The sequence below is a fragment of the Sceloporus occidentalis genome, unplaced genomic scaffold (assembly GCF_023333645.1).
Source record: "Sceloporus occidentalis isolate IW3139 unplaced genomic scaffold, rSceOcc1.0.p SCAF_21, whole genome shotgun sequence".
NCBI lineage: Eukaryota > Metazoa > Chordata > Lepidosauria > Squamata > Phrynosomatidae > Sceloporus > Sceloporus occidentalis.
Genome location: NW_028317001.1, coordinates 805,118 through 817,736, shown reverse-complemented (window position 1 = coordinate 817,736; position 12,619 = coordinate 805,118). Strand labels below are relative to the sequence as shown.

The 12,619-nt window shown below is 43.6% G+C and overlaps 1 protein-coding gene and 1 pseudogene across 1 annotated transcript; one reads left to right on the top strand and one right to left on the bottom strand.

Annotated features, from left to right (window-relative positions):
* Positions 1-4,439: 4,439 nt before the first annotated feature.
* LOC149301320 (glutathione S-transferase theta-1-like) lies at positions 4,440-7,532 on the bottom strand. The gene is made up of 5 exons (XM_089483945.1): positions 7,140-7,532; positions 6,927-7,014; positions 6,401-6,551; positions 4,941-5,117; positions 4,440-4,858 (listed from the first exon to the last, which is right to left on the bottom strand). Exons 1-5 carry the CDS (start codon positions 7,426-7,428, stop codon positions 4,658-4,660), a joined length of 906 nt encoding a protein of 301 aa, XP_089340071.1. The 5' UTR covers positions 7,429-7,532; the 3' UTR covers positions 4,440-4,657.
* A 607-nt stretch (positions 7,533-8,139) lies between these two features.
* Positions 8,140-9,532, top strand: LOC149301319 (uncharacterized; annotated as a pseudogene).
* The last annotated feature ends 3,087 nt before the right edge of the window (positions 9,533-12,619 follow it).

The following is a 12,619-nucleotide window of genomic DNA, read 5'->3' as shown; positions in this document are numbered from 1 at the left end:
AAAATGTGCCCTACATTTGAAAAGGTTGTCCTACATTTGCCCTACATTTGTCCCGGTTTGGAGGTCCTGACTTATGGCAACCCTACTCACTCTGGTCAGCATAATCTATCTGTAAAAACTGTCTTGGCTAAAGTAGGAAAAAGGTTTTGTCTAGGTTGCTTTATATTCTCATGGCTAAAGGACTACATATCCCATCTACCTAAATTGTGGTACATGTTTAGAAACAGATTCTAGTCTTCTTGCAGCTAGAAATTGTTCATTTGTCTGTTTGTTAATGTGTTTGGATTTGTGCTACACTTTTGCAACTCATAAGTCTGAATTTCTTGTACTCTTCCTCCATTTGTGTTGTTTTGCTTCCTTCTTTTATACATTGTTTCCTAGAGAGAGAGCTTCTCTTACCAGCACAGTCTATCTGTCTCTCTTACTCTTCATCTGGGTTAGCTATAGTGGGATTACTGGGAGGGGGGAAACCTCTCCTTCTCCTCTGCCTCATCCTTTTTGTTGTTGGGTTTAATCCTGTACTCCATAGGTCTGCTTGCAGAAAAGGATTTGCTAAAATAGATTTCCTCATTTTTGCTAAAATTGGTATCCTACCTTCTTTACTAAAGTCTGCTATTGCCATTCTTCTATGTTCTTCCCTATGGATAGCCTTCTTCTATAAACAAAAAAGGGGGAATGCAACCCCCCCAATCAACACAAAAAGGTTGTGAACCGGGTCATATCTGTTGTATTTGATTTGCCTGGAATAATTTAATTGCACTGTCTAATTATTTATTTCCAACACAGAAACATTTTTCTTCATTTTCCCTGCTGCTGTGGCCCTTGGTGTGATATTGACAGTTTCCAGAGACAGCGGAAAGGACCAGCAACCCCCGTCATTTGGGGAAGAGGTTGTGCCACATGATGTCAAGTGATGAACAACGTGAACTTAGAAATGCAATTCTGGACAATGGAGCAGTCATAGACTATTTACTTTTGCTATATGAAGAAATCAAAAACATGTGCTGTATTAACCCATAGTTCTATATTAACTGTTGTACTTAGTTTATTATGTTTGACCAGCGGAGCCCCTTCAGACCAGTGGTATCAAAGGGGAGATCAAAATGTTTGGGAAAAGAGATTTCATTTATATATATCCATATTTTGTTGCCACCTGGATAGTCTTTTAATTGTAACGGTCAGACTTATAATTCTATACCTGCCAATGTGTCTGATGGCACACAGTGCTGTCTGAGTAGGCTTGTTCCTCTTCTCCAACACCCTTCTATCTCGGATGTTTCCAGGGTTCAGAGAGCAGTAACACCCACCTCTGACTACAATATACCTCCATAGCCCAACTGAACACTTTTGCTGTGTGAAGACGTCAAGATATGTGTTGTTTCAAATGGTCAGATAACTCTTGTTCCATTAATAATTTGATTGAAGAACTACTTGATTTACCTGACTCAGGTCCACCAGAACATTGGATATTCTGGATTATGAAGCTGATTGATTTACTATTTGCCAGACCTTCCTTGGCTGAAAAGACTTCTTGTATATGGCATTATCATTTTTGTATTATGATCCTGTTTTGTTGTCTCCTCCAATGTGTTCCTGCTTTGTGTTCTAGGCTTTTACAAAGAACAATGACAACCACAGAAAAGCAGCTGGTCGCAGGATCTGTACACCAGCTCATAAAAAACAAAAAAGAGGGAGATGTGGCATCCCCTGGAAAGCCCAGGGGGTGCACCCCCTCCCAGGATAGCAATGTCTACCGAGAATAGGATGTGATGGCCTCGCTGGCAAACCACAAGGTCATGACTCACCTTCTGGTTGACAATGCTTTATCCATAATTGGATAAGCCCATGTTGATTCGGCTGAGACAGTGTACACATCCTGTTCCCTTTGCTAATTAGAATTCTCCTGAGTACACATTGGTCCCTGATTCCGCAAATTGCCTTCTGATGTACTATGAGATAATGTAAACCTAATGTAACCCTGATGTGAATAAAAGGGGCTGGCCAAGACCTGGCCAGCTAAGAAGCTTTGCACCCCCATTCCTGTCTCTGCGTCTCTCTGCCGCGACATAAATGCATTTTTTAAAAAAATTAAAATCGAATAACCAAAAAATTAGAAATAAAAAGAATCATGTTGTGTTTCTTTCTCCTTATTCCCTTGTGTCCCATGCCATCCTCTTCCACTTCAGTGAATGAAATGCAATGAAGAAATGGCCACGTGGTGAGAATAGGGTCATTCGAAGGTGCCATCATGATGATGATGATGATGATGATGACGAGGGCCAGAATGTTGGGAAGATGGGCTCCTGGGTCCCTTTCACGTCCATTTCCCTCCTCTGTCCTTTTATCCTCATTACTTCTTCTTTCAGGCACATTTCCCATTGTTCCTTTGGCACATATTTTCTATGGAGACCTTGGCCAAGTCACACTCTCTCAGCCTCCTCAGGAGCACTCCCAAGTGGTGCAGGGAGAGTCTATTATCCTTATCATCATTATCATTTTGATGTCCTCTTCCCAGTACAGAGATTCAAGGCGCGAAACAAAAGGTACCACGGTCCAAGTTAAAACAATAGAAAGCATGAAAAATGCAAAATGTAGCTTGCATCCATTGTTTCTGGGCCTGTTCTCTGGAGCAGCAGGAAAGAAGCTTGCTCCCTCCTCAATGTGGCATCCCTTCAAACACTTAAACAGGGCTCTGTCATGTCACCTTCCCTTCACATGCCACCCCTGAATTGTCTCTTCTATGCCCAGCTCCTTAAGTCTTTCCTCATAGGGCTTCTTCACCTTTTCTAAGTGGGATCCCTTTCCTTCTATTGCTGTACTTTGCATCCATTGCTCTGGGCCCTATTCCCTGGAGCAGCAGAAAAGAATGTATTCCTTCAGGGCAGAAGAAGAGGAAGGGCTGGATGGCCCTTGGGGGTCCCTTCCCTCTCTAGGACTCTATGTATTCCTTCAGGGCAGAAGAAGGGGATGGACTGGATGGCCCTTGGGGGTCCCTTCCCTCTCTTGGACCCTATGTATTCCTTCAGGGCAGAAGAAGGGGATGGACTGGACGGCCCTCGGGGGTCCCTTCCCTCTCTAGGACTCTTTGTTTTACTTCAGGGCAGAAGAAGAGTATGGACTGGATGGCCCTTGGCGGTCCCTTCCATCTCTAGTACCCTATGTATTCCTTTATGGCAGAAGAAGGTGCTGGACTGGATGGCCCTCGGGGGTCCCTTCCCTCTCTAGGACCCTATGTATATCTGCAGGGCAGAAGAAGAGGCTGGACTGGATGGCCTTTGGGAGTCCCTTCCATCTCTAGGACTGGAAGGCCCTTGGGGGTCCCTTCCATCTCTAGGACTCTCTGTATTCCTTCAGGGCAGAAGAAGGGGATGGACTGGATGGCCCTTGGGGGCCCTGTTCTCTGGAGCAGCAGGAAAGAAGCTTGCTCCCTGCTCAGTGTGGCATCCCTTCAAACACTTAAACAGGGCTCTGTCATGTCACCTTCCCTTCACATGCCACCCCTGAATTGTCTCTTCTATGCCCAGCTCCTTAAGTCTTTCCTCATAGGGCTTCATGGTTTCCAGAATCTTCTTCACCTTTTCTAAGTGGGATCCCTTTCCTTCTATTGCTGTACTTTGCATCCATTGCTCTGGGCCCTATTCCCTGGAGCAGCAGAAAACAAGCTTGCTCCATCCCCAGTATGGGAGCAGGTCTTTTCGAAAGGTATACGTTCTTAATGGAAATCCCGGGGGATGTGTTCATGATACATTTGGAGGAGGAAACGCCTTTAATGTTCATAACAAGGAGGAAAAACCCACAATTTTAAAATCAGGAATTGTGTTTTATTGTTGAATTGGTCCTGAATGAAGTAGTAGTGTTATGACCGTAGAATGAGGCCTGGATTTGGAGAGACAAAAGTCCAAGAAATTAAAATTAATTGAATTAAAAAGTGCATTGGTCCATGAGGAAACTCAAGGGAAAAGGATAGTCTAAGATTCGAACTCGCGACTCAGAGAAGATCATTTTTATGGGATTAAGTGTGTGTTTTTAGGCGCGTTTTGGGGGGCTTTGGATCAGAGGAAAGTCAAGACAGTGCCGTTCTTCCCGATCTGCCAGGGCTCCATCGGATAGAAGCGGATCATGATCCTTTGGAAAGAAAAGGGAAAATTAATTCATTCATTATGGTGTGTGTGTGTGTGTGTGTGTGTGTGTGTATACACACTTTTGTACAATCAAACCCTTTTATCTATATTTCCATCCATTTGTATTCCCATCTTTTTATATTTATTTAATATTTAATCCATATATTTGTATTCATTTGTTTGTATTTATGCCCCACTTCTGTCTATATTCCCATTCGTTTGTGTTCTTATTTGTTTATATTTATTTAATATGTATTCAATATACTTCTTTATTTATTTTTATATAATGGAAAGACACTTTTTTGGGGGGGGGACTGTCCTGTTTCCTTTCGTCGGCCATCACAGTCATATTCTATCTATCTATCTATCTATCTATCTATCTATCTATCTATCTATTTTAGGATTGGGTCAAATGTAGGTTGACTCTCGAACATAGGACTTGGACCAGTTTTAATTTGGTTGACTGTTTTATTTGCAGGTTCTGCTCAGCGACGTTTTGAGGCAGAGATGGAGTCCGCTGCTGTCGGCCATTTTGTTCACTTGAGCATCTTGAGGAGGACGGGCTTCATCTGGGCCTTGAGCGGTGGGTCGATGGTGATGTTCTTGAGCTCCTGCGCATTAAGGATGCGCGCATGGGCCTCCATGAAGAGCTCCTTCCCCAGCGCCATCTCCACACGCTTGCGCCATTCGAGGAGTTTGGGGCGGCCGTCAAAGACATCCCAACCGGCACCCATTGGCTGTGGAAAAGGAAAAAGCGTGCGTTAGGCAGGGCGGCCATTTTGTTTGTTCGGGAAGCTTGTCCCGAGTGCGAGTGCCGGCCTGCATGAGCTCCGTAATGGCAACCAGGTCGGCCAGGGAGATCTCACTGCCGATGATGAAGGGCCGGTCCTGGAGGAACTTCTCGTCCAGCTTCTGGAGGGAGATGTTCAGCTCCTCCAAGGCATCCTGGACCTTCTCCGAAGGGATCTGCTGCCCCAGGAACAGAGGGATCACCACCTGCCATTTTGAACAATATATAAATTAAAAGTCAATTTTAAAAAATTAACTCATTCGTATTTATTTATTTATTTGTATTTCTTATATTAATTTGTATCCCACTCTTTTGCAGGACTGGGCCTTCTCTGCATTAAAAGGAGTACAATTGAAAAAAAAAAGAAATAATAAAATTAAATAGAAAAATAAATAGTAAATTAATTTTAAATAACTTGTTCTGTAGCCTTAAAAGCAATACGATAAAAACATAAAAATAAATCAAAATGTAAAAAATAATAAATAAATAAATAAATAAATAAATAAATAGAAAAATTTTAAATAATTAACTCATTCTTATTTATTTATTCAATTATATTTATTTGTAAGCCATTCTTTTCCCAGGATTGGGAGTTGACAGCATTAAAAGCAGAACGATTAAAAGTATGAAAAATTAAATTAAATTTAACAATAAATAATTAATTACTTTAAATAATGTACTCATATTTATTTATTTATTTATTTATTATATTTATTTGTACTGCGCTCTTTGGCCAGGACTGGGAGGGAGAGGATTAAAAGCAGTATGGTGAAACACATGAAAAATAAAATGAAATAATGTATAAATAATAAATGAATTAATGAGAAGTCAATTTTTAAAAGAAATTAAGCCATTCTTATTTATTTATTATATTTATTTGTACGCTGCTCTTTCCCCAGGACTGGGACTTGGCAGTATTAAAAGCAGCACAATTAAAAACATGAGAAATAAAATTAAATTTAAATATAAATAATAAAAAATAAATTAAAAATCATTTCCTAAAAAATTAACATTTCTATTTGTTTATTTGTTTGTTTGTTTGTTGGACCGGGGTTCGTTGCAATCTGTTTTTTAAATATATATGTCTGTGTGTGTTTGTGTGTGTAATATATATATATATATATATATTGCAAAAATATGTTTTCCTTGCGAATTTTGCAATCTGTTATACACACACACACACACACACACACACACACACACCCCATAGTTTTTTAGTCTACGGTCTTTCTCAAAATGGCGGCTGTATAGCATTGCTCCCCATTGACGAAAAAGGGAGGGCAATTCATTGCCATCTTTTAGTGGAATTCTGGGGAAACGTTGCCTCCATTTTGGAAGGGAAGAGCAGAAGAAGTTCCTTCCTGGATGCCATTTTGAGAGGGTGAAGTGGAGGAGCAGCATTTTTTGAGGGCGTTGCTTTGTGCCATCATTTTGATTCTGTCGATAACAACCAACTGGGAGTTGGTGGGAGGACTGGGGGGCCGCTCACCCGGAGCCAGAGGATCTTGGCGGCGCACGGCCGGATGTTGGTGTGCTGCCAGGCCAGGAACTCGTCGACTCGCGCCCGTTTCTTCATGTCCGGCGGATACCAATGGCTGGGCGTGTTGTACTTGCGTGTCAAGTAGAGGAGGATGGCCGTGCTGCGGATGCAGAGGAAAGAGACGCCATTTTGAGTATATTCCTCAAGCCAAAGTCTGAACTTGAGGAAAACGAGGAGGAGGATTACATGATGACGGGGACGTTTAGTAGCATCGTAATTAAACTTTTGTTTTTATTTGCACTTTATTTGAGTGGGATAAATCTGAATAATAATAATAATAATAATAATAATAACTGTAAGATCATCTCACAATTTTGGGGAATTCATTGAGCAAAACATTGAACTTTGAGCAAAATGAGGAGGAGGATTACATGGTGACGGGGATGTTTATTAGCCTCTTAATTAAACTTTTGTTTTTATTTGTAGTTCATTCGAATGGGGAAAGTCTTAATAATGATAACAATAATAATATCACCTCTCTTCCAGGACGAAGTCTCCGTCTTTCAAAACCGGGACTTTCCTCAGGATGTTGACCTTGTTGAACTCCTCGCTGAAGAGCTGGCCTGGTTATATATATATTGGTTAATTAATAAGCAAATAATTAAGACCAAGCAAATGGTTGGAATTGGAGTGTAAGCACCTCAGGAGCCAAAGATGGCCCCGGCGGACCCCGGCGGAGGACCCCCACCTTTGAGCATCTCCATGCTCCTGATGATGAAAGGGATATTGTTCTTCTTGGCGAAGATGAAGACCGCTCTGCAGGGCTGGGAGAGGAGGTCCAGGTACAGCTCCAGCACCATGTTTAGGCCGCTCCAGACAAAGATGACTGCTGTGCCTGATGGACCTCTGACCTGCTCCAGGATGTCTGCCTGGATGACGGTTGGCCGCAGGAACAAAGAGCCTGGTCCTGTCGGCCAATCAGGAGAGGAGGACTGACCGGCAGGTGTTCCGGTCACTTGGTGGTCAGAAGGGGACATTGTCCAGAGGGTCAAAGGTGGCCAAAGGGGCCTCCACCATTTTGGGAGACCCCCAGGACCCAAAATGGTCAATCACCTTCCCAGCTGTCTATATAATATTATTATATAATATATATTATATATGTACATTGTATATATTATATATTATCTAATATTATATTATATAATATAATAATTATATTAGCAATAATAATATTATATAATATATAGTGTATTATTGTGCATAATAATATATAATACACTTTATATTATATAATATTATTATTCCTAATATAATTCTTGCATTTTATGTATATTGTATATTATATTTTGTTTAATATTATATATATATATATATATATATATATATATATATATAATTAAACAAAATATAATATTATACAATATACATAAAATTATATTAAATATTATTATGCTACGTATTATTACATGACCTGGCATGTATAACCAAAACCTGGTTGGATGAGGCTGGAGGAGTTAATCTCTCTCAGCTTTGCCCACCGGGTTCCTCTGGGCAACAGCAGGCGAGGCCTGGGGGGCAGGAGGTGGAGTTGCAGTGGTCTATCGTGATTCCATCCCCCTGACCAGATGGGGCACAGTCTACAGAGTCTGAGTGTGTTTATTTAAAGGCGGTGGCAGGACAGAATAGGGATTCTGTGGGTGTACCGCCCACCCCGCTGCACAACAGTCTCCCTTCCTGAGCTAACCAGGATGGTCTTGGGGTTGGTGTTGGAATCCCCACGTCCATTAGTACTGGGGGACTTCAACATCCATGCTGAGGCTGCCCTTTCAGGAGTGGCTCAGGACTTCATGGCCTCCATGACAACCATGGGTCTCTCCCAAGTGGTATCTGAACCTACTCATGCTGCTGGACACACTCTGGACCTTGTGTTCTGTACTGGGTGGGATGATGATGATCTTGGTGTGAAAGAACTCTCCACAGTTGCACTGTCATGGACAGATCATGATCTGGTCAGATTTAGACTCACTGGGACTCAGAGCCTCTGCAGGGGTGGGGGGCCGATTAGGATGGTCCGCCCCAGGAGGCTGATGGATCCAGATGGATTCCTGAGGGCTCTTGGGGAGTCTCCTGTCACCTTAGCAGGTGATTCTGTTGAAGCCCTGGCCAACCTTTGGAATGGGGAAATGGCCAGAGCGGTGGATACAATCGCTCCTGAGTGTCCCCTCTCAGGGAGTGGAGCCAAACCAGCCCCCTGGTTCTCTAGGGGTTTGATGTTGATGAAGTGAATGGGACAGAGATTAGAGCAACATTGGTGGAAGACGCGGAGTGAATGTGATCAAATACGGGCTAGAGCCTATTTGAAAGCTTACTCTGTGGCAATGCGGGCAGCAATGAAATCATTTTTTGCTACCAGCATTGCATCTGCAAGGAGTCGGCCAGCAGAGCTGTTCCTAGTGGTCAGAGGCCTTTTACACACTCACCCTCAAGTAGAAAATGCAGACCACTCAAAGACTCTCTGTGAAGAATTTGCTCAACATTTTGCAGATAAAGTCGCTCAGATCCGCTCCGAATTGGATACTACAGCTAATACAGTGTCAGTGGATGTAACCTTGGCTCCTGCCGGTCCAGTGTTAATGGATACCTTTTCAACTTGTGCAGCCTGATGATGTGGACAGAACCCTTGGAAAGGTAAGAGCCACCACACGTGTCTTGGACCCTTTTCCTTCTTGGCTTATTAAACAGGCCAGAGGGGGACTGGCTGAGTGGGTAAAGGAGGTAATAAATGCCTCCCTACAACAAGGCAGAATTCCATCCTGCCTAAAGGAGGGTGTTGTGAGACCTCTGTTAAAAAAGCCATCCTTGGATCTCACAATAATGAAAAACTATCGGCCAGTGTCTAATGTACCATTTCGGGGCAAGGTTCTGGAACGTGTGGTGGCTTCCTAACTCCAAGGGTTTCTGGATGAAACGGATTATATAGATCCATTTCAGTCTGGTTTCAGACCTGGCTATGGAACAGAGACAGCCTTGATCGCCTTGGTGGATGATCTATCAGGGAACTGGACAGAGGGAGTGTGTCCCTGTTGGTTCTCCTGGACCTCTCAGCGGCTTTTGATACCATTGATCATGATATCCTTCTAGACCGCCTCTCTGGGATGGGGCTTGGAGGTACTGTTCTACCGTGGCTCCGTTCCTTCCTGGAGGGGTGAACTCAGAAGGTGGTGCTGGGGGACTCCTGTTCGACCCCCTGGCCATTGACCTGTGGGGTCCCTCAGGGGTCTGTGTTGTCCCCTATGCTGTTTAACATATACATGAAACCGCTGGGAGAGCTTTTCCGGAGTTTTTGGGTGCAGTGTGTCATCAATATGACACTCAACTCTACTACTCCTTCCCACCTCAATCCAAAGAGGCTGTCCTGGTCCTAAACCAGTGTCTGTCTTCAGTAATGGACTGGATGAGGGCAAACAAGTTGAAACTTAATCCAGACAAGACAGAGGTGCTCCTTGTCAGTCGGAAGGCAGATCAGGGAATAGGGATCCAGTGTGTGTTAGATGGGGTCACACTCCCCCTGAAGACACAGGTTCACAGTTTGGGGGTAATCTTGGACTCAGCTTTGAACCTGGAGGGCCAGGTCTCTGCTGTGACCAGGAGTGCTTTCGCACATTTAAAACTTGTGCACCAACTGCGCCTGTTCCTTGAGAAGCCAGATCTGGCCACGGTGGTACATGCCTTGGTTACATCCAGTTTGGACTACTGTAATGGGCTCTACATGGGGCTGCCTTTGAAAAGTGTTCGGAAAATTCAACTGGTTCAAAGAGCCGCTGCCAGGCTGTTAACAGGGGCAGATTACAGAGACCATACAATGCCCCTGTTGAAACAGCTTCATTGGCTGCCAGTTTGTTTCTGGGCACAATTCAAGGTACTGGTTATAACTGGTTATTTATTTCTGTAATGTTTTTAATTGTACTTTTTGTTTGTTTGTTTGTTTGTTTGTTTTTTAATGCTGTGAAGCTGCTCTGAGTCCCAGTCCTGGGAAAAGAGAGGGATATAAATAAATAAATAAACAAATAAATAAAATATAGAGACTCCCTGAGATAGTCAGTATTCGCAAGCAAAGGAGGGCCAAGAGAGCCCTGGAGAGCCTTGCCTTGGGGTGGCTCTGGATCTCTGGTGCCGCAAGAAACTACAAATCCCAGGATTCCACAGGAAGGAGCCAGGAGAGTTAACACAGTTTCGAACTGGAATATTTCTGCAGTGCAGATACAGCCTGAGCTGGTTGTAAAAGGGTCGAAGCACCCAAGTCTGGTTTTTACCCTCTTAATCATGGTTTTACTTTCAAGAAATAAGCTCTTTTTTCTGTCTAATCCTTACTTTTGTTGTTGTTTCTTTGTGTCTATATTTGTTTGTTTTATTCTTGGTAATGTGAGATGGTCTGCTTTGTCAACTTCCTTCATGAGTAAAAATCTCTTAGTAAGTAAGAAAACTGGGGAGGCTTTTAAAACCTCCCAAAGGAGCTGCTTTGGGCCTTTTTTTCTAAGAGGGGGCAGTCTTCCTCTTAGAAGCCAAAGCCCAATGTTTGTGAAGAAGAAGAATAAGGCTTGTATTAAAACTATCCTCCCCATTTCTGATCCCTTTTAAAACCCATGTTCCCCAGAAGGAGCAGAGCTGTGTAATATGAAAACCCTCTCTGAAAAGAGACACAAAAGACAACAAAGGGACACACTTCCTTCCTTTTGACCCAAGGAGCCTGGCTTCCTTATCACTCTAAAGCTTCAGGGAGAGAAAGAGAAGCCAATGGTCAGAGGAGGTTCTGGAACATTATTCCCCACAGTCACAAGCAGCACACAAAATGGCTGCCAGAAAACAAAATGGCTGCCAGAAAACAAAATGGCCGCCAGAAAACAAAATGGCTACCAGAAAACAAAATGGCTGCCAGAAAACAAAATGGCCACCAGAAAACAAAATGGCCGCCGGAATGCAAAATGTGAGTCTGGGGCAGGCAGGGGCAGGGTCTTCTAGCTGATCTGCCCCCATTGGCCAGCCTCGAGAAGAGGCGGAGCTTCAGCTTCTCTATTTAGCTCTATGCGTGGAAGAGTGAGCGAGGAGAGGAGCAGAGTGTCCTAGAGAGAAAGCGAGAGACAGACAGACAGGGAGGGTCAGCAGAGAGACAAGGCCTGGAACCACTAGGCTTCACTGCTGCACTGAGGGCTGGCTGGGCCTGGCTTGGGTCTACTGCTGCTGATGCTTTCCTTTGGCCACTGCCACTAAGGTGGGGAGGAAGGAGGCCCAGCAGTCCTTCTAGGCATGGGCCACTCTCTCTGAAGGTGGGAGAGTGGGACTCCCCAAAAGGGATTTTAATGCTTTTAATGGTGGCTCTCATGCTGTAGTGGTAATGATGATGATGATGATGATGATGATGATATTATCAGACCTGCGGGGCAGAGGATGGAGCTGCTGCCACACCTTAATCATCATCAATGCCACCTTCCTGGGCGTTCTTGATGTGCCCCACCGTAATGGCCATGGCTCTGTCTTATGGAACTCTAGGAATGTTCTTTTGGCTTGGCATTTTAAGTGTTGTTAAGGTTTGGAAATCCTGTTTGGGGTCCCTTCCGACTTTGGGGCCCTTTCATCCTCCATTATGGCTTCCCTGAAGGCCTCAAACTGACCACTGCCAAGCACTGAGCCAGAGGCGGCCATTTTGTGTCCCGGAGGCCATTTTGTGTTCCGGAGGCCATTTTGTGTTCCGGAGGCCATTTTGTGCTGCTTGTGACTCAGTTGAGCAGAGGCCTCTCTTTCTCTCCTGAGGCTCCAGAGCCAGGAGGAAGCCAGGCTTTTGGGGCCAAAAGGAAGGAAGTGTGTCCCTTTGTGTGTCTTTTGTGTCTCTTTTCAGAGAGGGTTTTCATATTACACAGCTCTGCTCCTTCTGGGGAACATGGGTTTTAAAAGGGGTCAGAAATGGGGAGGATAGTTTTAATACAAGCCTTATTATCATTATTCTTCACAAACATTGGGCTTTGACTACTATCCCTGTTTTTAATAACTGTTTCAATAACTGTCCAATAATTTTAAATAACTATCCAGTAATTTAATGGCATTTTGTTTTGGATGGGAGTGTTAGGGTTAGGGTTTGGCAGATCATGAAACATGTTTTTATTGTATTGTATGGATATTTTTATTGTAAGCTGCTAAAAGGTGGCCATTCTTGTGTAGTAATTGTCTTGTGAT

Bases quoted from the DNA above. Each gene is read 5' to 3' on its own strand.
- LOC149301320 (XM_089483945.1), bottom strand. From the start codon at position 7,428: ATGTCCCCTTCTGACCACCAAGTGACCGGAACACCTGCCGGTCAGTCC. The intron at 7,015-7,139 runs GTGGGGGTCCTC...ATATATAACCAG, and splicing joins GAGCATGGAGATGCTCAAAG to GCCAGCTCTTCAGCGAGGAG. The intron at 6,552-6,926 runs GTGATATTATTA...CTGCATCCGCAG, and splicing joins GACTTCGTCCTGGAAGAGAG to CACGGCCATCCTCCTCTACT.